This window comes from Pseudorca crassidens, chromosome 5, assembly GCF_039906515.1.
Source record: "Pseudorca crassidens isolate mPseCra1 chromosome 5, mPseCra1.hap1, whole genome shotgun sequence".
Classification (NCBI taxonomy): domain Eukaryota; kingdom Metazoa; phylum Chordata; class Mammalia; order Artiodactyla; family Delphinidae; genus Pseudorca; species Pseudorca crassidens.
The window spans coordinates 118,654,789-118,680,682 of NC_090300.1; the positions used below are offsets into that span (position 1 = coordinate 118,654,789).

A 25,894-nucleotide genomic window follows, 5' to 3' on the forward strand; every position below is an offset into this window, starting at 1 on the left:
TGAATCTTGTGACTGCCCCCATTAAACCACAGTGGTTGGTCTTCACTCTGAGATTCTGTTGAATGAATTTCTATTGACATTTGTCATCAGAATGAAGTACTAGATATCTGCTTTGGATAATATAACGAAATCTAATTGACTCAGAATAATTCAATGAGTATTTGTTGAGTACCTCTATGGGCTGGGTAGTGTCTAGGCCTTTGAGATTCAATAGTCAACCAAATAGTAAAAATCTCTGCTTTCATGGAGTTTACATTTCAATTGTTAGTATTAAAATTATCTTTGCCTCATCTTAACTATATTTATGAGATAGTTTTTGAAGAGGAGTTCAGGTTGAATAAAAACAAAATTTTTTTTTGAATGATGAGTATGACTTGGTACAAGTCATTGGCTTCTAAAATGTGGTCCCTAAATGTTTCTTAAATGAGAAGCATTTTTGTTTGAATAAACAAATGTAATAATGTTAAAATGTCTGTTAGTTAAAGGGTACATTAAAGCAGAATAAGGTTTTTATTAAGTGAATCATCAACTTATAGCTTCTTTTCCAATAAAAATTTTTTTTATTATTTATCTAGTTCAACAATCTTAACTTTACAATGACTGAGTGTTCTTAAAGAGATATGAGATAAGAATATGCTGGTTTCCTCCTTTAATTTTAATTTCACAGGCAGACAAAACTCAAGTAGGTACGTTTTCATCAGACTTATTCAGGCTCTAAAACTAGCCATGTCATAGAAAGGGATTTTCAATATATTTTTTTTTTTTTTTACTTAAGAAGAAAACAGAGTCAACCTATTCTCAACTGTATGCAGTAGAGCATAATAAATGCTAGGTTTAAACCACGGAGGCCATTTCTCCTTCCCCCGAAGCTGAGTGTGACAATATGATTTGATTTGATTTGACCAGTGGAACTAAAGCAACATTTCACCAGAAGAAAGGCACTCGCATATAGGGACTTGCCTTCTCTTGCTGCATTTGGAACCCTGAGACCAGTATGAGAACCAGCCCGAGCTAGTCTGCTAGAAAATGAGAGGCCGTGAGGAGAAGAACCAAGATGGCCAGCTGAGAGACAGTCAATGGCCAGCCATGTGAGTAAAGTTATCCTAGATCATCCCAGCTGCCAGCACATGTTTAAACAAGCCACAGAAGCATGAGAAAGCCTAGCAAAGATGAACCAAGCTAGCCCAGAGCAAAGAACTGTCAGCTTACCCCCAGAATCATGGTGTAAATGCAATGGTTATTATAAATCACAGTATTTTGGGGTCATTTGTTACAAAGCAAAAGCTAAATGATTACAAACACGAAAAAGATCTTGAACAGGAGCACATTTTCATAAGTTTGGTACCCGAGCACAGACCATTGAGAACCAAATTATCTTTCATTGTAGATCCTCACAGTGTCAACAGTTCAAGCCAGAATCATATGGAATATGTTGTGATCTTTTGCATGGACTCTCTCGTCCTGTGTTATGATGTAATCACAATGTACACATAAGAATAAAACCTCATTTATAAGATATTTTTAAAGAGAATAGACACCCAGAAAATGTGGACTTTTTGATAGAAATGGTACATTTGTTTCGTTGAGACATTATTTTAAATAAAATATATTAATTCTCAGTTATTGTACTGAGTATAAAAATTATACTAAGAACCATGTCAGAAGGTTGAAGCATTATCTACTATTTCAGGGGACTGCTCTCACAAACTTCACATACACAGGTTGAATGGATCCTCTGAAAAAATAAAATAACTATATGCCATTTCTCTACCTTTTTACCATTTTCTGGGTGTTCCATTTTGAATATTAATTGACTGATTAACCTGATCATCCATTTCCCTTGAAAACAGACTATTTTTCTACAAGGGTTAAACTGCAAAACCAGGCAGTTATTTTTACATTGATTTTACTTTCTATCTCTTAAACTTTGAAATGAGTTCTCATATAATATTTTAGTTATAAATATTACATTGGAAAAACTGGAAAAGAGCTTGAAATATTTATCACCTCAAATTATTTCCTCTTATAATTTTGAAAGTAGTATGAAAAGAAATGTTCTAGTTAATACAGTTTATGGCCATCATTTACACTTTGACACATGTATTGCATGATCAATAGATGCATTTGGAGATCTTAAAAAGAGCTTCGACATCAGTATTCTACTGCAAAGATATATTTACATATTCAGATTGGTCCAGTTATTAATATATCATATACACTTGATTTATATAATATTTGACTATTTGAAGCCTCATTCCAAAGTTTTTATTTTTGGTTACCTTTTTTCAGTCCTTTCAATACAGTGTAAATAGTAATTAGCACTCAAATACAGTTCTACAACTTTATTACCAAGAAATAATAAATAATATAAATAAAATATTATAAATAATATAAATAAAATAATAAAATACATCCATTTTAAGCCGTGATATTCAATCTCTCTAGGGGTCCATTTTAGTTTAACTTACACTTATTCTTTCTTCCTTGTCATCAATTCGAATTTTATCTTTTTTCCAGTAGATGGTGGGTTCTGGGTGTCCCCGGGGAGGTTGGCACTCCAGGATTGCAGGCTCTCCGGCTGCCACTACAACATCTGTGGGATTTTGCCGGAAGTCATCTCGTAACACTGAAGAAAAACAATTGTAGTAAAAGAAAACTCAATGACAGTAACTTTAGCTTCTTCTTGCAAAAGGTAACTTCAAGTCTTAACTTACTTTGTTCTAATAAAATTCACTGGTATTTACTGAGAACAGAACCACGCCCATCTTAAAATATGTTAGAGCCAATCTAAGTGCTTCATCAACAGGGAAATGATTAACTCTATGACTATGAACCTTTGCTATAAAATCTGAGTTTAAAATGAGATAAGCCTAAAGAAAATAAGATGAGACACATTCATGATATAGTTTTGACATTTAATACAAACTCAAAGTACAAAACTGTTTATGTAGTATGATCCCATTTTCTATTTAAAAAGCATAGACGTATACATACACGTGTATAAATGCATTAAAATAAGTTGTTATACTTGTTATACTTAAAGCCCTGAAACAAGTCATGTGCACGTGGTCTGGGAGCATGTATGCCTGTTCAGTCTGGGAGGGGAAGTGGGGTGAGAACTCCTTGAGAAAGCCCTTTCTCGTGACATGAATATGGACAAGATCCACACTGTTTTCATTACACTTCTGAAGATAGACTCATTGTTCACCCTTGCAATGCACTAGCACCCACATACACAGGGCTACATTTTCATTCTGTCTGCATCTCCACCTGCCGAGGGACATCTGGGCAGCGTGACATTCGGAGCAGAGATATCCCTTATAGCGGTTTTGCCAGTCTGAATTTCCCCTCCTTTCATTAGGAGAACAGCAGGTTGGACCTCCGTTGTAACCTCCGAAAATCTGGCATGCCTGGCTCTCCAAATGTCACCTATCTATCTGTGCACTTTTCTTCCCCTGGCAAAATGAAAAGCCTGGAGAAATGACTCGGTCCTATCAGACTGCAGAATGCTGGTTTTATTTAGCAAATAAGGACTATATCTATTTTAGGGTAAAATTAGAAAAAGCAGTTGAGAAAACAGGTGCAGGAGATTAAAGGGTACAAGCTACCAGTTATAAAATAAATAAGTTACAAGGAAGTAATGTACAGCACAGGGAATATAGTCAATATTTTATAATAACTTTGTATGGTGTGTAATCTGTGAAAATATTTAATCACTACTTGTACACCTGAAACTAATATAATATTGTAAGTCAACAATACTTCAATAAAAAATGTAGTTGAGACCAGCTAATATACCATATTACACAATTGTCTCTACTTTTTGTAACTGCCTTGACCTTTCCTATTCTTTGATATTCTAACACAGACAAGGTTTTTTCCCAATGTACCTTGGGGTAAAAAAATAACCCCCCCAACACAAATATATGCGTGTATATGTATATGTATGTGTGTTATACACGTGTACATATATATACACACACCTGCATACATATATACATATGAACACACACATACATTTTCTATATATAAATTGGTCAAGCTATTTGAAATTGGTCAGCTATTTAAAATCAAAATTGGGTGGCTTGTGCTAACTTGTTATGTAAATCATCTGCTGCAAATGTGGATTAGGTCAAACCAACTGCTTTTCATGTCCTGTAATGAGACCCACTTCAGCACTCTGCTTCTTTGTTGGGCCAAGTCTCCAGGTTAATTGTCATTCTCCAAATAAATAAAAATCCCCTGTCCTGAAAATAGGTCCAGAGAGACAACTGAGTGACTTTTAAGGCTTTTCTTTTCTTGTCTCTTGCAACATGGTTTTCCATCTTAATGAAGTCATGACCTTTTATGAGATTAGAGAACCTTGTCTCCTACTGAAGGAGCAGTAAGAAAGAATTCAGCACAAATTGCTCACTCTTAGTTTATAAGCTGATTAACTTACTGCTTTAGCTGCTGAGGAAATGTGTTCCATTTTAGCACAATGAACTGCACATTTTTCGGTTCTCTTGTCTAACTGGCAAGAAGGATGTGATTTATATGCATAGGGGTTTGCTTCTGAATGGGCTGAGGGAAGTGTGCATTTAAATGTGATGTTCATGCAGGAGGGTAAGAAGGGGTTAACACTGTGCTTCCCTATTGCAGGTAAATCCTCAAGGTAGAGCAAGCTGGTGACTCATTTATATCCTGAATACAGAACAGCTGCCTATTTATGCAATGTTAAGACCCGCAAAACTATGGTAACAGAGTGGTGAGCACCCCTACAATATCCGGTAGTGGCAGCAAGTGGTGTTTTGGCAGGCTCTCAATCTGGTCCAAAATGACACATCTGGCCAGTTGGAGAACCTTCTCCAGAACTGGTCTCCTGACCAGTAAGCCAAAAAGCCTCTGCTCAAATGGTACTTAGGACCACTGCAGATGATTCAGAAACACAGTATTACATCAATCTGCAACAAGCCAAATTAAGAGGAAAAAAAAAAAAAAAAGGTCCTTTGATATGGGGGATAAAAAGGAGGAAAATATCATAACAAACTAGGGGCTGCTGCTCTTAAACAATATAACGTGTGTTTATGGCGTTGACAAAAAAAGAAAATGACTCCAATTTGCAAATGAAGCCAAGAAATCTAACATCGACTGTAATTTTAGGCTTTCCGACTATTCACCCAGAGAGTAGAGTGAGATAATAGTATAATTGGTACTGTACCCTCTTCAACTTGTAAAATGCTCTCTGGGGTTTATAGAGTAATTCATTTTTGCTTAGTGATACCATTTCTTTTACATCTTTGGGGATAATAAAATGTGTTTCTTCTCTCTCTCTCTCTCTCTCTCTCTCTCTCAAATAAAACATTCAAGAGAAAAGCAACCCTTTCAGCAGGTTCTAGCACAGCAAACAAATATAGAATCTGTCTTAGGAAATAGAAAGTCATTTTTACTCATCTCAAATTGTATAAATGTTCTGATACCTGCTTCTGTGTTTCTGACGTTTGTATACCCATTCACAAATGTCAACAAAATAAAATGAAATATTTATTGTTTCCAAATTTTTGCTAATTATTCATTTCTGTCTTGGATTTTGCCCTCTGCTTTATGACAAGTGATAAAAAATAGAAGGTGTTCTCTACAGTAAAGGATTTATGTATGTTAGATAACAGGAACTAAAACTGTCCTGTAAATGTAAAAAAGCAAAGCAAGTCCAAATTGAGTCTATATATTTTTTCTCATTAAGCTCCTATTCTAAAAAGAACTGGAAGCCATATTTTCAATGTGGCTTGACAAGTAAGCCAAAACAAGAGCATGAAGCAATATGTGTTTACCTAAAGCTCCAAACAAGTCTTTAAATAGGGTGAAGAGAAATAAACATGATGAACTGAAAAGAATCTGGTTAAAAAGACAAAAGCTGGGGGCAGGGTAGAGGTAAGTTGTACTTTAAAGAAAAAAAGATATAATAGGCACACTTTTGATATAGTACTTGCTTGCAGATCTAAGTTTAGAATACAAGGGTTCAAATCTCCATGGGGGGAAAAAGAGAAATCTAGTTGGCTAGAACCCAAATATTCATTTCTCTCTATGAGCTGAAAACACAAATGAGACTTCACTAAGCTAGTCATAACCTGGGTTAGACTTGAATTCTCTTTACATTGACATGCACGGTGACTTAGAAAGTTATTCTGGAAGATCAATAAATTCTGAATTACTACTGTGTTTGATATGATAGAGTTCATATTCATGACATAAAGATTTGTAACAAATTAATTCAATTCTACAAGAAGACACTGAATACTGCAATGTGCTTGGCAGTGTCTTATAAAGTGGTTAAGGAATACTGTATAAAACAGAAATGACATGACGGTGCCTGTGGTAGACTTGTTCTCTAACGCTCCACAATAACCTCTCCCTCTTGGTATTTATTTCTTTGTCTCATCCCCTCCCCTTAACTGTGGGCTGGACCTGGTGACATGCCTTTAATGAAGTGATGGAATGTCATTTCAAAAATTAGGTTACAAAAGGTTGTAAGTTTCATCTTTTGGGTTCTGTCTGTCTTTCTGTCTCTCTCCTCATGTGCTTCCTCTGATCATGCAAGATGCCACACTGCTCGATGTAGAGGCCCATTTGGCAATGACCCGAAGGCAGCTTTCAGCCAACAGTAAGCAAGGAACTGAGGCTTCAGTCCACATCCCTTGAGAGCTCAAATCCTGCCAGCAACTACTGAAATTTGGGAACAGGAACTTCTGCAGTTGAGCCTTTACATGAGACCACGGCCCTGACCAACATCTGCATTGCAGCGTTGTGAGAGATCCTTAGGAGGAGACTAAGTTAACTCATGTCTGGGTTCCTGACCCACCGACAGTTAGAAAATAAATGTGTGTTGTTTTAAGCTACTAAGTTTTGTGGTAATTTGTGATACAGCAATAGGTAACTAATACAGTGCCCTAAAACAGTTTCACATCTAGGTGTCCCTTTAGAGCAGACCTCTTGGACTTTTGCTTCTTACTATCCCACATTCTTTAGCTCACCAAGTCCTCTCCCTTCTGTCCTAATTCAATAGTTCTCAAAATTCTTTTTTGCCTCAGTCAACAGAGACAAGGCAAATCATTACTCTGACATTTCATCATTTTAAAATAAATTAGCAATAATAATGAAATGACACTGCATAATTAGCAGACTTCTGAAAGATACATTTCTGACTTACAACCTATACATGCTTCCAAGCAGTTATTAAAAATGTAGAGCCTAAAACATTATGGATGAAAGTATTCATACACACCCTCAGATAAAGAAGACCATCCACAACAAATTAAACTGATCACGGGAAAGGTAATTTAAAAAGAGATATGTAATTAAAAGCACGGTTAGCAGCAGTTGAAAAGTCTGGCAACTCAAAGCAACGCTGATCACAAGGCTTCCACGCCAGGAGGATTTCTCTCTGTATGTGCACCTGAGCTGTCAGAGCTGTGCAGCAAGAGACTTCTCAGTAGAAGACTGACGACTAGTTCTAAGAGATGCCCATCCAGTGCATATTTTAGTTTAAGAATACAAAATTTGAGTAAATCTTGATACTTAAAAGGACCGTCAGAAGACTTTAGTCATGCATAATATAGGAAATAACAAGAATTTTTTTTTAAACTTGCTTTTTTGAATCAGCAGCACACACAGTAACACTTTGATCTCCCTATTTTAAAAGTAATTGCCCTACAATAATAGCTAATATTTAATGAGTACACACTATGTGCAAATCCTGGCATCATGGATATGTCATAGGTCATGTGGAATGACCTATTGTAGTGGACAAGTACAGAGTCTGAACCCTGCAGGTCTGACCCTAGACCCTACGCACAGTCATTATGCTACAATGATTTGTAATATCACCTGTATCTATTTATTTTGTCCCCACTGCCCTAGTTCAGGATGTCCTTATCTCTTCCTTAATTACTTCCAGGGTATCCTATTTAAACTTTTTCTCTGATTTCTCTTTTAATCTCTCTATTGTGGCTATTATGAGTTTGCTAAAGTGCACATATGATGACATCAATTCCTTTTTCACAACTTTTTAAATGGCTTTTAAGAAAAAATTCTCCTCTTAATGTGATATCAAATGTTGTATAGAATCAGGTCTCTGTGTTTATATTTCCACACTCATCACATACATTTCTGCAACCCTCTTGCCGTAGACACACAGAGGAACATCTAATTATCGGTGCAAATTAGCATATATGGTCTTTCTGCTTGAAAATCTTCCCCAGATACCTCTTTGTTCCCTTACTTTTTCCTATTTCTTTCTTCAAACACATACTGTTCCTTCAGTGTCAGCTTCAGATTCACTCATCTGAAAAGTTTTTTCTTTTACACTTACACGGGACTAGGTTACCCACCACAGGGCTCCCATCTTTTTAATTAATTAATTTATTTTTTATATTTATTTTTGGCTGTGTTGGGTCTTCATTTCTGTGCGAGGGCTTTCTCTAGTTGCGGCGAGCGGGGGGCCACTCTTCATCGCGGTGCGCGGGCCTCTCACTATCGCGGCCTCTCCTGCTGCGGAGCACAGGCTCCAGACGCGCAGGCTCAGTAGTTGTGGCTCACGGGCCTAGTTGCTCAGCGGCATGTGGGATCTTCCCAGACCAGGGCTCGAACCCGTGTCCCCTGCATTGGCAGGCAGATTCTCAACCACTGAGCCACCAGGGAAGCCCAGGGCTCCCATCTTGAAGGGCATCAGACGAGTTCATCAAGTATACTTGACAGGTTGATCGAATTGATGAACTCCTCTTCAAAGGGTGTGCTGCAGTCTTTTTCATATTGTATAAGATACACTACAGTGTTTTAATTTGATTTCAAAATGTCATTTCTGAAGAACAATTTAAGTTGGTAGGATTTAAGAGACAGTGCACTCGACTTGCCTACCTACAAGCTCGTATATCTCTAAAATAAAAGCCTGGCAGTTCAAAAAGGTCAGAAATCAATCACTCAAAGGAACAACATATTTATGTGCAAGCAATAAAACTGCTGGAACAAATTATAGTATATCATAGTAAATATTACAGTAGGTTAGGAAAAACAGTGATAGCCATTTCTACCACTGGTACACATTATGTTCCTATCCTCATCACCAGCAGCACCTCTCACCACGGGGAATGATCGGGTGTAATCGCAGCCAGCCTGAAGTTCAGGTCCTCTACTCTACTTCCCAGGAAAGTGCACTGTCTTGTCCTGCTGCAGTAAATGGCTGTTGTTGACAGCCATGCTCTGACCCCAGGGGGAGCTCCAGCCTCAGAATGAAACTGAGGCTCTGCACACTAGAAAACATATCTGGGTCCTTGATGCCATAACTGAACGAACCAATTCTGAAGACTGTGTTAAATCTGGACTTTCTACGTATGGGATCTAAAGAAGTTTTCTTTCATTTTTAGGCCAGTTGAAACTGAGTTTCCCCCTTCAACTGAAAGCTCTACACGGATAAGTTACAATAATTCTGTATTTTTCTGAAGTTGCAAAGACCGAAAGACCTAATAAATCTAAAGATTTATTAATAAATCATCATTCACAACAAACTATTTTATTATGTTTGGTACCATCAAACAAGATATGGTCAGAATGGACAGGCCAGCCACCAGCTAAACAGACAACAAGATCTGATATTTAGGGAACAAGTCATAAGTGGTTTATTCTGCACAGAAGGGGAATGGGAAAGAAAGAACTCAGTGGGGAGACATCCTGCTACCGCTGTGCAAGCTGACACTCTGGCACCTCTGCAACATGCTGACAATTCCAAAATGAGAAGGTCTCACCCCTCATCCCGCTAAGATTCCCTGTGCAAGCAAATTCACTCAGCAAATGATCCAGATAAACCAGTGGTATGAACTGGAGCATGATAAATGAACAGGGATACCCGGCGACTTGCTCATTTTCAAGTCATAGCATTTTGTGAAGCCTCGAATTCTGCAGGGAATAAAACACACAAACACACAACTCGTCCAAGAGGAATGGCCGGCTCCAAATTCCTTAGCCAAGTCTTTATTCTCGAATCCTTTTTTTAGCCCTGTTCTGTCCTCATCCGCAATATAATTTGAAGTCCCCCTAAGAGTGCCAAGCCTTCCTTAATGTTTTCCATTAATGTTTAAAACTTGCTGAAGGATTCTTAGAAATTGCATGGAAACATCATGCTCTCTGTAATTTGTATCCGTAACCTCTGTAATGCATATGTTCTCCTTGGGGACCAAGAGCTGAGATCATTCATAAACTCTTGGATCACATGTGGCACTGCAAACTGGTGACATCTGACCACGGCAGACTCGAGGCCTGTCTCTGGTAATCATTTCCTTTGGTTTGAGTTAAGGAGCCAGCAGTTGGCACTCCTTCAACACTTGGAAGTCCTATTTTTGGCAAAGCCTAGCATCTGATATTCGACAGGGATCTGCATACCCTATCCATTAGCTTGTGAGGAAGTTGTGGACTGAGGCTAATTAATGTTTAATCAGTTCCTCTTTTTTCTTAAAGTGCCATTGTCCACAAAATTGGTCATGTGGGATCGATGTTTCCAGAATCACAGAAAACTCAAAGGCATGAGGGGAACTTAGAGGGTGTGTCCAAATATAATAGTAAGTCAGGAGGAGAAGGGTGTGTAGAATTGAGGGCACTGGCCTAAATGTGTTCAAGGCGGCCTTCCTCTACTGTAAAACAAAAACTCTCCACATCCCCAAAATGTTCTACTCTGCTACCCAACCTCCTTCCAGCACCTGCCCTTTTGCTAATTTCAATCTCAGTCACAGAGATAGCTATACCTCTGGATATTGGAAGAAATAATACATTGAATTTAAAATTCAGAACTACACAGATTAATCCTAAAAAAAGCATTAAGTGATGTTTCTCAAGATGGTAACGAAGGGAAACACCAGATTATTTCAAGCTTAAATACTGCCTCCTACTTTCTCTAAACCTGGGTTGGGGCATTAGTAAATAAATAAATAATCACAACATCTTTATAGCATTTACATTTACAGGACGATCACAAATAACCATCTGTCTGCTTCTAGCTCTTCAACCTGGTTCATGTCCCAAGAGCCTCAAGTCTTCAGCTAAAGAAGTTAGGCTTCTAGGTATCAGGAAGGCTTGTTACAGGCGCTTTGTGGAATGTTTTTTTTTTTTGGCCCACTATTTCTCATTTTTTTCCCACACTCTCTTTTTTGCCTCATTTAGCTCTCACTGTAAGACCAAAGAAAACAAAAAATTGAAAGGGACAAATCTTTTTTATATTTTATATATATAAAATTTGTATATATATATCTGTAAAAAATTTTAATTCAATATACTTATATATTTATTTAAGTGCACATTTAAATTTAAAATATACATAAGTGGACTTCCCTGGTGGTGCAGTGGTTGAGAGTTCGCCTGCCGATGCAGGGGACACGGGTTTGTGCCCCAGTCCGGGAAGATCCCACATGCCGCAGAGCGGCTGGGCCCATGAGCCATGGCCGCTGAGCCTGCGCATCCGGAGCCTGTGCTCCGCAACGGGAGAGGCTACAACAGTGAGAGGCCCGCGTACCGCAAAAAAATAAAAATAAAAATAAAATAAAATATACATAAGTATTTATTTAAATTCAAACTTCAAGATTCATTACTGCCTTAAGGCTACATCTGTCAATTTGAAAAAAGAAATAAAGTGCTATCAAGTAAATATTAATGTGCTGCTTTATTCTGGATCCCAATAGATTCCTACTCTCCTCCCGCCTTGTTAGTCCTTATCTGAAGGCATTAGCTTTTACAGCATTCTAACATTGCACAGTTCACAGAGGTACACAGTCTGCGCAGCTGTGTACCTCTGTCATTTCATCCTTTCCTAGTATCAGTGGGTTAGTGCTCTGATATTTCTCTCCCATGGTGTATTCTGACGTGCCTGATCAGCATGAATTACAATGCCAAGTAACTGCCAGATGTCATGAGTTACAAACTCAATAGTCTAAGGATTATTACACATTAGGGCACCCTACAGTGCAAGGGTGTCCTGGAATTTATGTGTTATTTATTACCTATTGGCAAGGTCTCAAAGTAATCTCACCCCTGCTGATGAAATGAGGGTTGGAAGGAGAAGAAGGTCAAGGTCAACCTTCCTTGTCAAGAATGCCAGTTACTTTGAAACTACTATTGCTCTATCTTTTTTCCCTGTCTACCTGAAACTCAACACATTTCTGAATAACTGAGCTATATGTTATAATGGGCTTTCAACATGATTCTGCTGATTTCACAATTTCCATCATTTCACCTATTTTAACAACACATTTCATAACCATAATCACTAGTGGTCTGATTTAGAGTGTAACAGTGAATCTCATCATAATTCATGAACTTAAAAATGACCACTGGGAGAGTATGCTGTTTACTTCCCTGTTTTACACAGGAACGTAGACCAAAGCATAACTGCATGAGACTTACTTGAATTCAAATGCAACAATGAAAGTAGTTTTTATAAATTTGTGGTGGTGATCACTCTGTAGTATATACAGCTGTTGAACTACAATGCTGTACACCTGAAATTTACATAATAAAAAATCATGTTCCACATGTCTGTGGGCTCTTTAGTCTTTCCTATCTAATATTAAGATTTGCATACGTCCACACTGCAAAATATGGGCATTACTGTAAGCTTCAGGAATTTTGCTGAAATGGATGTAATTTGACCTTTGGGAAATGTTCTATTTGATTACTACATAACAAGAACTTTGAAATGTTTCCTAATCCAGAACATAGCATATTTACTTTTTAATTGGCTGATTAAAAAAAAGCTCTATCATCTCTCTGCTCTATCCCAAAGACCCAGTAACCTTCTTTTCTTTTGCTACCAAATGAATTCTCAATGCTGCGGTTAATATTCAGCAATCTCATTACCCATCTACTGTAAATCTTCAAAATCATCACCATATTTTGACAGCTAAGCAGGAGAAGAGGAAGCAAGAAGCATATCCAAGCACTTTTTATGAATGCAAATGTGCTAGAGACCACATTTAAATTATTTCAGAAAATTCATATTATATCATTGACAACAACCAGCAAACAATGTGCTTGAACCTATGAGTAGCACAATTGCTTTTTTTCCTGATGCTAACTCCACAGGCCCCCATCCAACCTTGCCATATACTCTGTGAAAACAAACTGATACCAAAGAACAAATAATGGATATCTTTTTAAGGTGTGATACTGAGTTCTCATGATGAAAATGTATTATAAGTATGTTTTCCCCAAAAGTGTTTAAATATTTTAAAATTCATGTAAACTCTAATCAAACCTTCATATCTTACATGAAACTAGAAAGAAGTCATATTCAGCATGGAGGTTTAGAGAAAAATCCCCCTCTTCCTCATACCCTGTAGCCGTGGTCAGCCACAGAGTATATGCTCAGCAATAAGGGAATAAATCAAATTGCCCTCGGAGTTTTTTGTTATATTTTTATTTTCTGGGCTCCATGGTTATTCCTAGGACTAAGACTCAGTACAATTTTACTCTCAAAATAGTCGTGGATAAACAATAAACAGAGCCACTTCCTTCCTGCTTGGTGAGGTGCCTGTATGGAGATAACCACCTAGTTGCATGGGATTGTTTTAGCTTCTCTGCCTGGGAGGGTACCAAAACTTAATAAGTAAGATTTCTCAGAAAGTCTGCCAAACCTTTATTGCTTAGTTCTAATCAAAGCTATTTGTGATGCCAGATTATTAAAATTATTATAATTCACAAATTATTATAATTCCTAATTTGGGCCATTTTCATGCACCACATCAGCCACTTCACCTCACTCTTCCCCAAACTTTCTACAAATGGTAAAATTAGAAACTTTTTTCTTGATACTCTCAATGAACAATCAAATTATAACTGTTCTGAATGTAAGGCAAAATACGTGTATTAAATGTGGGCCAAATAAGAAAATCAGAGGTTGGAAAATGGGTTAATTTTCAAAATGAATTAGTGGATCCTAAATAATGAGATGTTACATATATTTATCCAGTGATGTCTAAAGCACATGGCTAATACAGCCCTTGAAATGGTTTTTTCCACATTTACTTAAAAGGAAGATCTTTGCTTCAGTAAGCTTCTAGGAGATATGGCTTCAGTTCATCACTGGGAATGTTGTCAGTTGATGAAAGTGCTGGGTATGGAGTTTGGACTCTAAGACTTCTCATTTCCCTGCTAATATCACAAGTAGCTGGGGAAAAATTTATTCATTCCTTCTGAAATCTAAAATCTTTAACCTTATCTATTATTTTATCTTCCATACTAAACATTTGAGAAAGTAAATGGAAGCATTCTTCATAATTATGCCAGGACAGTTCCAGGACATCGAGGCAGAATGTTAACTACCCTCCTCTTTTCTTCTGTGCAGTTTATTCTCTAAAAATCTCTACTGCCTCATCTTTGCCCTCTCAATCATAATTCACACCCACACTGGCCTTTCCTCAGGTCCTGGAACATAGCAATCTCTTTTCCATCTTAGGACCTTCACACTGTTTTCTATTTCTAGGTGCACTCTAGTTCCTCTCCACTGTTTGCCCAGTTCCTTTCACGATACCTAGAGCTTCCATTTAATAAATGTTTATGGAACTATTACTTTTTGACGGGGAGGCAATATGGTATTGTGGTTAAAATAACGGGCTTAGTCAGAGGCCTGGGTTTGAGGCTCGGCTCTGCTACTTAACTTAATGGTCTTAAGTCTCAGCCATGTTAAGCTCACCTTCTTCATCTGTAAAATGGGGATATTAAAGTTTATGTCTTTGGATAGTTATGAAGAATAAAGAAAGCGATCTTTGTAAAGCACATTGTGAAGCAAAGGAAACACTTCAGAAATAAGAATTATTATTGTTGTTAGAAATTAAGAATGCTAGTGAAAAAAAAAAAGGGACCCTGAACCCTATCTTCAAGAACCCTATCTTGTGTATAAAATAATTCCTCTTTTAAGGTCTTGAGGGTCAGACAGTCAAATACTACGCAATTGCTACTGGATGGTGATAATTACTACGAGTGAGTACTATCGGATTTAGGATTTATATATAACAGTATAATTCTAAAGTCAAACGTATTTAGGTATCATTATTTATGTTGTAAAGTATTATCTGGGCAATAAAATATCATTGGTTCCTCCAAATCAAAAAGTTTAACTTTGCTCAATAAGTTTTACCCAGCTCATTTCTAAAAGGTGATTTTAATATGATATTTAATTTTGCTTCGTTTAATTGATACCAAGTAAATTAGATATTTTCACCTTTCAATTAGTTCTAGTTGTAACTACTAATTTGAGATAACAGAAGAGTTTTTTTAATCATTGGTTTCTTTTTTATTTAAAAAGTAGGTACTGAATATTTTGATGGTGACAGGTGCTATGTACCTATCACACTTAGAAGTACAAGATATTTCAAGCAGAGATCTTGCCCTTAGGGTGCTAAAAAGATTTAGGAAAGTTACCGAAATATAAGTCAAAAATCACAATCTGAAAGGAAAAAAAGCATGCAGCATCATAGAACCACATTGAAAATGTATTAGGATACAAAGGAGGGAAACTGTTTTCAACAAGAAAGTCATTTTATCAAGGCCAGCTTCAGAGCGGGGTTTGAAACATGCACAGTATGCTTTAATTAATTACAAAAAGAAACATGCTGGAATGTGCTTGCATGTACAAAAAACAATCTCTGGAAGGACACACAAGAAACTAATAATAACAAAGCCTTTGCAGAGAAAAACAAAAGTGGGAAGTGAAGGATGAGAGAGGAAGACTTCACTATATGCACTTCATACATTTTGATTTTTGAACCCTGTAAGTGTATTAATTACTTACTAATATGTATATTTTACAATGTATAAAGAAAAATAATTTTGACTAAGAGTGTTTTGAAAGTATACCATCTGCTCCAGCTGGATTCAACACAAAGAGTTGGGAAGAAGGTAAGGAAACCTGGTTTCTCACAAGAGTCACTCAGTGACACAAACTGCAAGTTTACAGAAAATTGGTGCTTTCAAATATAAATGCCAACAAAATACCTGTAGAATGGTAATAAGTCTGACCTTTGAGATCAAAATATATAACTCGATTAATTAGTTATTTTCTAAGGTAGAATAAATATTCAGAAAAATTTAATGTTAAGAAGGTCTCTTCATTTAAGATGAATTGAAGGCCAACTCTGAGCTAGGTACAAGAGATATAAAGGTGAGTAAGATGACAGCCTTTTGATCTAGACCTAGGCCTCTTAAGTGCCTCAACAGAGGACTGAATACAAAATGAGGAAGTTATAGGGGAAGGAGGAAGCAGTGGTAACTGCTCTAGATGAGAGAGGCTTAAAGCCATCACATATATTCACTGTCAACACATGACCCATAAAAGGCAAAATATCACTTATTTTTAAAAAGTTCCTCAATTCTCCCCAGTTGTAAGTTGTGATTCTATAAGCCCACTTTAAATATGTGAATCAAGAAAATTATAAATGATTTCTCCTTTAAAAATGTGAAAAACTTTAACTTTATAAAAATTTTGGTTTATTTTCCTTGATATATCTGTGCCTTTTATACTCATATGATTTGAGTGTATAAAAACATCATGAGTTTTTTATTTTAAAACTTGGAATAAAAGGATAAAAAAAGATTAAGTATAATGATCCATTAATATAGTTTTTCTTATAGAAAGATGGTGGTATATCATAAAATGAATTATAGTCCATCTTAAACAATACAATTGGCTCAAGGAATCTTTCTCTATACCAGTAAATTCAATTTTGTCTAATTCTTAGGTTTATGATAATGTCAGCTCCTTAAAATGTTAGTTAAAACTCATTAAATGCATCTGGAGAGGTAACAGCTTCGTTACTGTAATATGATGTAAAGAAAAAGAAAATGCTTTATTATCATTTAATTGTCTTCAAAACTGAATATATTTGTATAATAAAACGTTCACTGTATATTTTCAATAGTCTTCAAAAATTAAGCAGCCCAATAACTAAAAAGTGTTCTTTTCTAAAAATAATTTTGTTCCTGCAGAGTCTTAGTTGCTGTTTTTCTATTCTTTTTCCATTAGATAAAGGTGGTCATTAGAGACAAAATCATTTGAGATAATACTAAAATACACTAACATAGTCTTTCTTTCTTTCTGAATATTTTTAATGTTTAGGTAGAAGAGGCTTTCCATACAATAGATATATTAATCAAGTATTACATTTAATTGCCTTCACTAGGTATTATTTCAGTGCCTCGTAAGACTAAAAAGAGTCGGATGGAAACTATATTGGAAATTAGCTATGTCTCCAATATAGATGTGATTATTCCATGTTTCTCTCCTGTAGTAGCTTAGCCATAGAAATTGCTTGATAATATTGCTGAGAGTTAAGATATGGAAAATAACTATAGTGATTTTTTTGTACTCTCCCCCAAATCCTACATGATGAAACCAATACCATTAAAGCACTGCAAAAATATATCTAATTTAAGCTTGTATTTCTTATCTTGTGTTCTGAGATACTTTCATAATTTTCCTCCCTCTAGCCATTACTCTTGACTGTACTTTGCCAGAAACTCCTTGTTCTTAAAACATAGTCAATATTACTCAAAAATGGAGAGCTCCCAGACACAAATTCTTCGTAGTTAACCTCTGTCAGTCCTGCCTCCATGCTGATGATTCTAAAATGAATGCCTCCAGCCTTGAGCTCCTTGTAATTCCAGACTGCCTGCTTGACATCACCCCTTGAATGTCTAAGAGTATCCTGAATTTAACGTGACCAAAATTGAATTCTTGATTTTTGTCACACAAATCTTCCCCCTCCCCCACCCTGCAAAACTTTTGTGTCTTTGTCTGTGGTACAATCGGGTATAAATTATCAACAAATTATTTTTCCTCCATTTCTGTCACCCACGGACATCCCCCTCACATGCACACATCATCATCATCTTGTCCATTGGTAAGCCCCAATTACCAAGAGACTTATCCAGAATCTGCCTATTTTTCTTTACTACCACCCCATCACTTGGTCTGAGTCACTGTCATCTCTCAGGGAATATTAAAGCTGACTCTTAATAATCTTATTTTTACTCTTCTTACAGTCAATTCCTCACATAGCCAACAGAGTAACCTCATTAAAATTGTAAAACAAATCTTGTCATCCTTCTGCTTAAAATTCTCCAAAAGACTCATCACATCTACAGAAACATCCAAATCCTTACTCTGGCTTACAAGGCATCTTGAGATCTGGACTCTCATCTCATGATACCCATTCCTCTTGTTCCCTCTCCCTCAGCCACACTGGCCCTTCTCTTCTTCTAGCAAGGCAAAGACTTCTTCAGGTCCTTTTGCTACGCTATTCACTGTGATATGTTCTTCCCCTAAGACTTCGTTTTAGCTCTCTTCTTCTCGTCCATCAAATCTCAGTTTATAGGACAATTCTTTGAGTTTCCCTTTTATGACTACCCAATCTAAAGAAGCAACAAGATCACACATATCACACCCTTTTGGTATTTGCCCCCTTTATATCACATATGTGGAATTATTTTGTCTGCTAGCTTGTTCATTATCTATCTGCCTTCAGTAGAATGTAAGCCAGCTCCGTGAAAGGAAGGACCTCATTCATTGTTTACTGTGGTATCCCCAGGGTCTACAATGGTATTCTTGGCACATAGCAAGTGCAAAGTAAATATTTACTGAATGAATAGATGAGTGAGGAATTTCAGTTCTTGTCATCAAGATAAGACTAAACTGGATACAGTTGATTATTACATATGCATCTTTAGTAGAAAGTTCCCTAATTTAATGATTTTACTCAATAAATGTATGGGAAGTTGCTTGTCATTTGCTTTAGTAAAAAATATAGTATGCTTTGAGGGGCATTATTGTGGAATGATCTTCCAGTAGTGGAATGCTAGTAGTTTCTCATTTTCAAAGTTAAAAACTAACACAAATTTCGGGCTTCCCTGGTGGCGCAGTGGTTGAGAGTCCGCCTGCCCATGCAGGGGACGCGGGTTCGTGCCCCGGTCCGGGAGGATCCCGCATGCCGTGGAGCGGCTGGGCCCGTGAGCCATGGCCGCTGGGCCTGCGCGTCCGGAGCCTGTGCTCCGCAACGGGAGAGGCCACAGCAGTGAGAGGCCCGCGCACTGCAAAAAAAAAAAAAAAAAAAAAAAAACTAACACAAATTTCACAGTATTCAAATGGTCAGAAAAATGTCAGAAACTTATATCACTGCTTAAAACATTCATAATGTTTTCAAGATTATGTTCTGCATTTTTTAAAAAAATATCTCAGTTGTCTAGTTGGATGGGATAAATCAGTGTCTAATAATGATCAAGATTTCTTGCCTATAATGGAAACCCCACAATAAACCTGTGAGGTAGGTAGGCTTATGAATGAAAAGACAAATGTTTGAAGATACCAACTTCATCCAGTTAACAAGAGGAGGGACCAGGATTTGAAAATAGACCTTTTTTTTTTTTTTCATTTTCTATTATTTTGAAAGAAACTTAAGCATAACACACATACTTTATAATTCCTTAACCCAATAATTAAAGTATACTACAAATAATTTAACTTGGAAACTAAGGTCGTCATTATAATCAGTTATTACATCATGCTGTGAGATGGTGACTTCAAACATTAGGCTAAATCTATTTTTAATTTAAAGTTCATGATGAAACTTGCTTCTTTGAATGAATCCCTAATATGAGCTTGATTCTGTACAATTGCTTTTTCATAGAAACTGGAGAACAAAAGCTAATGGTGGGTGGATTGCTGATCAGTATTACACTGCTATCTTTCTGTATAATAAACTATTGCAGCTTTTCTAATGGTAGCTCAAGCCCTGAGGATTGCAGTTTTCATTTTTTTTTTAAATATATGTCAATCTCTTTTTTCAGCAAAACTAAACTTTTAGTCAGATTCAATCTTTTTTGTGTTTTCATTTATTTTAAACGGAACATTAGAAAATACATGTAACCATCTTGGAGACAGTTCATTTCTCAGAGTGATATAATCATTATGAGATTATATCTCTTGCAAATATAGGTACAGACAGAACATTACATCTTCAGCAGTTCCTGGCCCTCTGCAGGTGAAGCCCACAGGTTTTGGTGAATGAAAGCCTTCGGTTTGAGTCCTGGCACTGCTGATTATTAGCATGGGACTTGGGGCAAGGTATTTATCCTCTGTAAGCTTCTGCTTCTTCATCTGTAAAATGGGGATAATGTTGCCTATCATCTAGGGTGACAATGAGGATTAAGTGAAAGCACTTTTTGGCATTTAGCACATGATTAGCAAAGAGGAAGTATTCATTAACTTTCATGGTTTTGCATAATCAAATAGACAGTGATGTTCAAAGTTATATATTCTCCCTTATAAAGTATGCATCTCCCCACAGTGATAATTCTCCCGGTTAAGTACATAAATATATAACAAAGTTGTAGATTAAATACAATATCATGGAAATTTCTGTTATTGCACTAATTTAATAGTGGAATATAAAGTAACATCAAATAATATTTTGCATAAGCAAAATAATGTTTACTGGGACTAAATAATTGGTTTAAACATTTACATTAATTCGATTAGATTAAATGTTGTGGCACTTTAATTTTGCTTTATATTATTTAAGAAAAAAAATCAATCATTTACTTTTAGGGTAGTCTTTCTTATTAAAAACACATAGAATAATTGGGTCAAGATTTTTAGCAAAAGAAAGAATCACAATAGTAGCAAGCAAGTGCAAAGAATGACACTACTATGATGCCAGGAGATTTTTATGCCTAATTTTTGGTGAGCAATCATTTAATTTTAGTTTAAATGTAAATATTTTAACCAAAAAATTAGCTCCTTCTTATTACAAATTTTCACTATGCTCAAATTTGTCAGATATCTCTCTTTATATCTTTAATTGCTGAACAAATATTTTCATCATTTACTAGCTTGGGTATTTGATCCTCAGTATTATATAGCTGGTGATGCCTAAAGATTAAAATAAATCTTCTCGAGAACACAAAAAGAAAATAGTTGAAATAGTGAGAGGAAAAAACAAATCAGGTTTAGTTCCTCAAGAATCAAAAATCACCTGCTCCTGACAGTTCCACCTTCCAGTCTCCAAACGCCTGTTAGCAAAAGAAAAGCAGTCCGGCCCACCCCCTGACATCTTTAATTGACTTCCTAGAGAGCGTTATCAAGAGCTACTCAAGCGGGGCTAATAGTGCCTGAAGATTGCTCACACATGGCAAAAGTGGGTGTGTTGGACTTTAAAAGGGCTTCAGGGAGAGCATAATCTCTACTTCATGTGGGAACAAGAACCAAGGGTTATCTGAAAAGCAACAAATAATCCTTCAGCACTCTTGAGACAGAAGGAAGATGTGTAATTGGGAGCTGGTGAAATTGGTGCCTACATGCAGACATCTTGAAGATGCTTCCCATCACCATATTTAGATTGTGACCCTGAGTTGTGTTAGATGTTGGGAACTAAATGACAGAAAAAGACACTGGCCATGCTGAGCCTTCCTTTTGACAATTAATGTTGAGTCTTTTGAGAGCATATTGTACCTAGAGAGGTAACTTATATTGAGAAAAAGCAAAAAGGATCTGGCAGAATTCAGACAAGCCCAGGCATTTTCAGTTCCATGTAAAATGTCATCCCTATTGGGAGGACAGCACATATGGTGCCTAAGATCTACTTCTTGGACTGCTGCCTAGGCATACTGGGATGAAAAGAAGTTTGTTTGTTTGTCCTCTTTTCATTTTCCTTTTGCCACTGAATTTCTCACTTCTGCGATTAGAACTAGATATTTAATTGAAAAAGAATGAAAGAAAGCATTGCACACAAAAAGCAGCATCTTGTATATCTTTCAGCTTTTATTAAACCCTCATATTTTCACATGAATGTTTGCCCATCATTTCTAAGACTGTCCCCTACTTCCTCTCTACCAAGCTAAGATTCTTTCCTTTGAAGCAGGGCCAAGCCTTGAGGTTTCTTCATTTACCAACAAAACAAAAGTAATTATGTTTCATATCTAAAAAGAGCAACTCCTGTTCACTCTCAATTTGATATCTTTAATGACTATTTTCATTGGCTTACTGCATCTAACTATGAAAATTTTCACTGTACAAGCGAAAATACTAAATGGCTTTCAATATTATTTCATTTTCTAGTTGACATCCAGTTGCAGTCTACTTGTTTGTACTTCTACGTAGAATGTAGTTCTATGTAGAATGTGCTATGATATTATGGTATATTTTTACACCATGGTACTAAATAGTGTGCTCAGAATTCAAGGGCATATCGGAACACTAATAATATTTACTGAATAATTTCTCCATCACTTTACTACAAGAAGACATGAACAACCTTGATAATAACCATTTTATAAGAGAAAAAGAAATAAAAATTGGCATTGAATTTGCAAATTCCTTCCACATTTAAGGACACTTTATTGACAAAGTTCTTTAGTTACCATTTACCTCAAGGAGTTTACTATAAAGTGAAATATTATAAGAAAATCTCTTTGCAAATGAGATCATGTATGTTATGATGGTATTTGATACTTATTAATAAATGAATAAAAAGGAACATTGGCTATTATCACCAAAAATTCTTTTGAAGGAAGAAAAGAAAGATTTTTACTCTTGCTTACATTCAGATTCACCTGTTTTGTCCTAATTAACTATATTCACAATGTCAGCTACTATAGGAATTTTTTTTTAGTGTCATACTTTTTGAATGTTTCTATACAATCTTTCCCCTAGTTCTTGTAATTTACAAAAATAATTTTTTCATTAATGATTGTAGCTGCTCAAACATTTTTTCAAGTTTAATTTATTGTCTTCTCAAAGATGTGAAAAAGATTCTTCCATTAATCAAATGATATGCAAGCTTTGCTAACTACAGTCGTAATTCTATTCATTTGAAAGGTAGTTAAATTGGTTGTTTTGGGTTCAGCATTACAGCTTCATTCTTCTATTTGTTATATCATGATAATTTTACCTTTTCAAATTACAAGCCATAGAATTTAAAATCTACTTTACATTAGCCATAGAATAAAAAATCTACTCTACATCAACAGTAAACTTATTCAAGCAATTTCTCTTGCCATTTCTTGGTGTTAAGCCACTTTCACACACCTGGGAGATAGTAGCCTAAATTACAGGTACAGCCTGGGCGTAGGAATGGCTGCAAAACTAACTTGTCCAAACCATGATGATTCATATGGTATCCCCACAAACTGAGTTAGCAGAATGTCAACTTCTATCACTAACAGATATAAATAAGTCATTAGAAAGGGAGAAAAATAGAATAGACAATTAAATAAGATTAACTATAATGAAAAACAATAATAATCCTGGGAAATTTCAAGAGTATATGGTGACTTCTTATGAATTTAGAAGAATGTCAAAGAAATATTCAAAGGACAACCTTTCAACATGTCAAGCTGTGAAATGTTATAGGTCAGCTACACTATGGATTAATAATAATGTTCTGCACAGATGATGCCAGTACAGAGTTAAAATGATATCTGATATAGCATACATTGTTGCTGTGTAGAAGATTAATATAATGTTTCCATCTTTCTGCCTCAAGATGTATTAGTACAAGTAAGGACTAAATGAAAAGGTTCTTGAATATAAAAACTGGTAGGCATTCAGGAAAGTTTTGATTGTAAAGGAGTCTGGGGTTTGGCATAGTGCATGACCAATGTGATGACAGTGGAAATATACAGAAATTGATAACTAGAGACTGTGCTGCATTTAACAAGGCAGAACAATAGAAAGTACAAAAACAGTGAAACAAAATTGAATGCTTATCTTTTTTTGAAACAAAATCATGTTCATATGATAAACAACAGAGTAACTATCGAAATAAATATCAATGTCCTGGACAAGTTTTAAAAAAATTAACGTACTAGCAGGTATTTGTGCCATAAATGAACAAATAGTTCAAGGGGATGGTATAAAAGAAAGGCCCAGAGTAAGAAGATTTTTGAAGGGGATGCCAATCTCAAATAAGGGTACACACACGTTCTTTTTTTTTAAATTCCAATGAAGGTCTCTGATCAATTCAGTTGTAACTGTTGATGAGAAATAAAGATTGAGGACAAATGTTCTGAAGGAGCGACAGGAAGGGCATGTATTTGAAGACACCTAAAACACATGAGAAATCTTCCAGTCTCCTAGTGATTCCTTCACTTTCCTTTCTAGAAACTCACATTATAAAAAGGTCATATTGTTACTTGCCTTTTTTTTTTTTTTACTTGCCTTTGAGTTGGGTAGTTAATTCATGTAAATTGATCAAATAATCATTTAATTACAACTCCATGCTATGCACTCAAGTAAGACCTGTAAGATAACAGTTAATAAGATACCATTTCTGTCATTAATGACCTAGGACTGTAGTGGGAACTATGGTTAAAAAAGAGAAAATGTTTAGTAATTTTCAGAAATAATCAGGAATATTAACTAAACTTTACATACCTCATTATTACAGCTGTTTGAAAAAAAAATCTCAAATTATTAGACTAATTAGCATCTGTAAATTGAGAGATTAGATTATCTCCAATTCCTTTTAGCCCTTACAACCTATAATATAAGCAAAACAGTAATGGAAACCAGTATGGCCAGTGAATGTGAAATTATAAGGTCCAGTTAGTGGATATGATTAGAAATTTAGATTAAAGTAAAAGAAAAAAAAGCCAGCCTTTAAATTTGTAATTTATAAAAAAATCAATCCATGTAGATGAGTGTTGGGGAGAAACCCTCCTTATTAAACTCTGCACTCCCAAAGTCGAATACAATGATTAGGAAGTTGTTCCATAAATGCTTAACGAATTAAAAAGATGACATGGAAGACCATTTATGGAACAGATATAATATTTTTATTTTTTATAAGTATTTTCCCCCAATTTGGAGCAGCTTAATAGGTAAGATGGTACTTTTAGTTTTGGACAAATGAGAAAATAGAATAAAATATCTGTGAGACATCCAAGTTACAATGTTGAGTTGGTTTGAACATGAAGATCTGTGATAGCTAGGCCGTAGCTATTCACTGAGGAAATGTCAGCACTCATGTAATAACTGAAGACATAAAATTAAAATGCATCACTCAAGGATGAGGTAGGAATCCTGGAGGAGAACTATGAGAAATACAAGTTTACAGAGCAAACTGAAGAAATGGAAACTGTAGAGAATACTGCAATTTGATTCTCATTGGTTTGTATGTGTGCCCTTGATATTCAAACCTATTTCTGCAAATTAAATGAACTTTTCCAATGATTTCTATAATTTACATTTTTATGGAAAAACATTTTGGTTTTAGGGCACAAAAATCACATATATCATATCAATCATTTAAAAACTAATCCTGTCACCTGTAAGCTGATCTATTCATAATAATAGCTAACATTTATTGAGCACTTACTATATACTAGTTACTGTTCTAAATCCTTGACAAGAATTACCTGCTTTAATCTTAATAATAGTACCAAAAATAGATATTGTTAAATTACCATCTTACAAATGAGAATATCTAGCCATACAAATATATACAATATATATTGCCCACTGTTCCCATGATAGAAAAGGGTAACTGGGAGATTGGAGACAGTGTTTGTTTTACCCAAAAGCATGTTCCTTGTATTCACTATATAAGATTGAAATGTAAGCACGATTAATTTATCTGAGTTTAACTATACGTACTCAGAAGGAGAGGGAGACTCTATTTCCACAATTCAGCCACTTCCCAATACTATTCCTATGAAATAAGATTTAGAAATCTGTCCTCTCACAGTCTCCCTTTCCACATGTAATGAGAACATCTCACTATTCTGATTGCAATGAATGAGCGTGATACTTTATGGATGAGTCAATGAATTTTGAAAGATCTTTTTTTCATTATTTTGCTATTAACTAACCGTTAAAATAAATTCCAAT

The 25,894-nt window shown here is 35.7% G+C and overlaps 1 protein-coding gene across 11 annotated transcripts in view; it reads right to left on the reverse strand.

Moving 5' to 3' along the window:
- Positions 1 to 25,894, reverse strand: part of ROBO2 (roundabout guidance receptor 2) — a 1,654,780-nt gene that overhangs the window by 165,414 nt on the left and 1,463,472 nt on the right. For all 11 annotated transcript variants that reach the window (XM_067739210.1, XM_067739219.1, XM_067739215.1 and 8 more), the window contains one exon: positions 2,469 to 2,626. In XM_067739210.1, the coding sequence (XP_067595311.1) occupies positions 2,469 to 2,626 (158 nt within the window). The remainder of the gene's footprint in view (positions 1 to 2,468; positions 2,627 to 25,894) is intronic.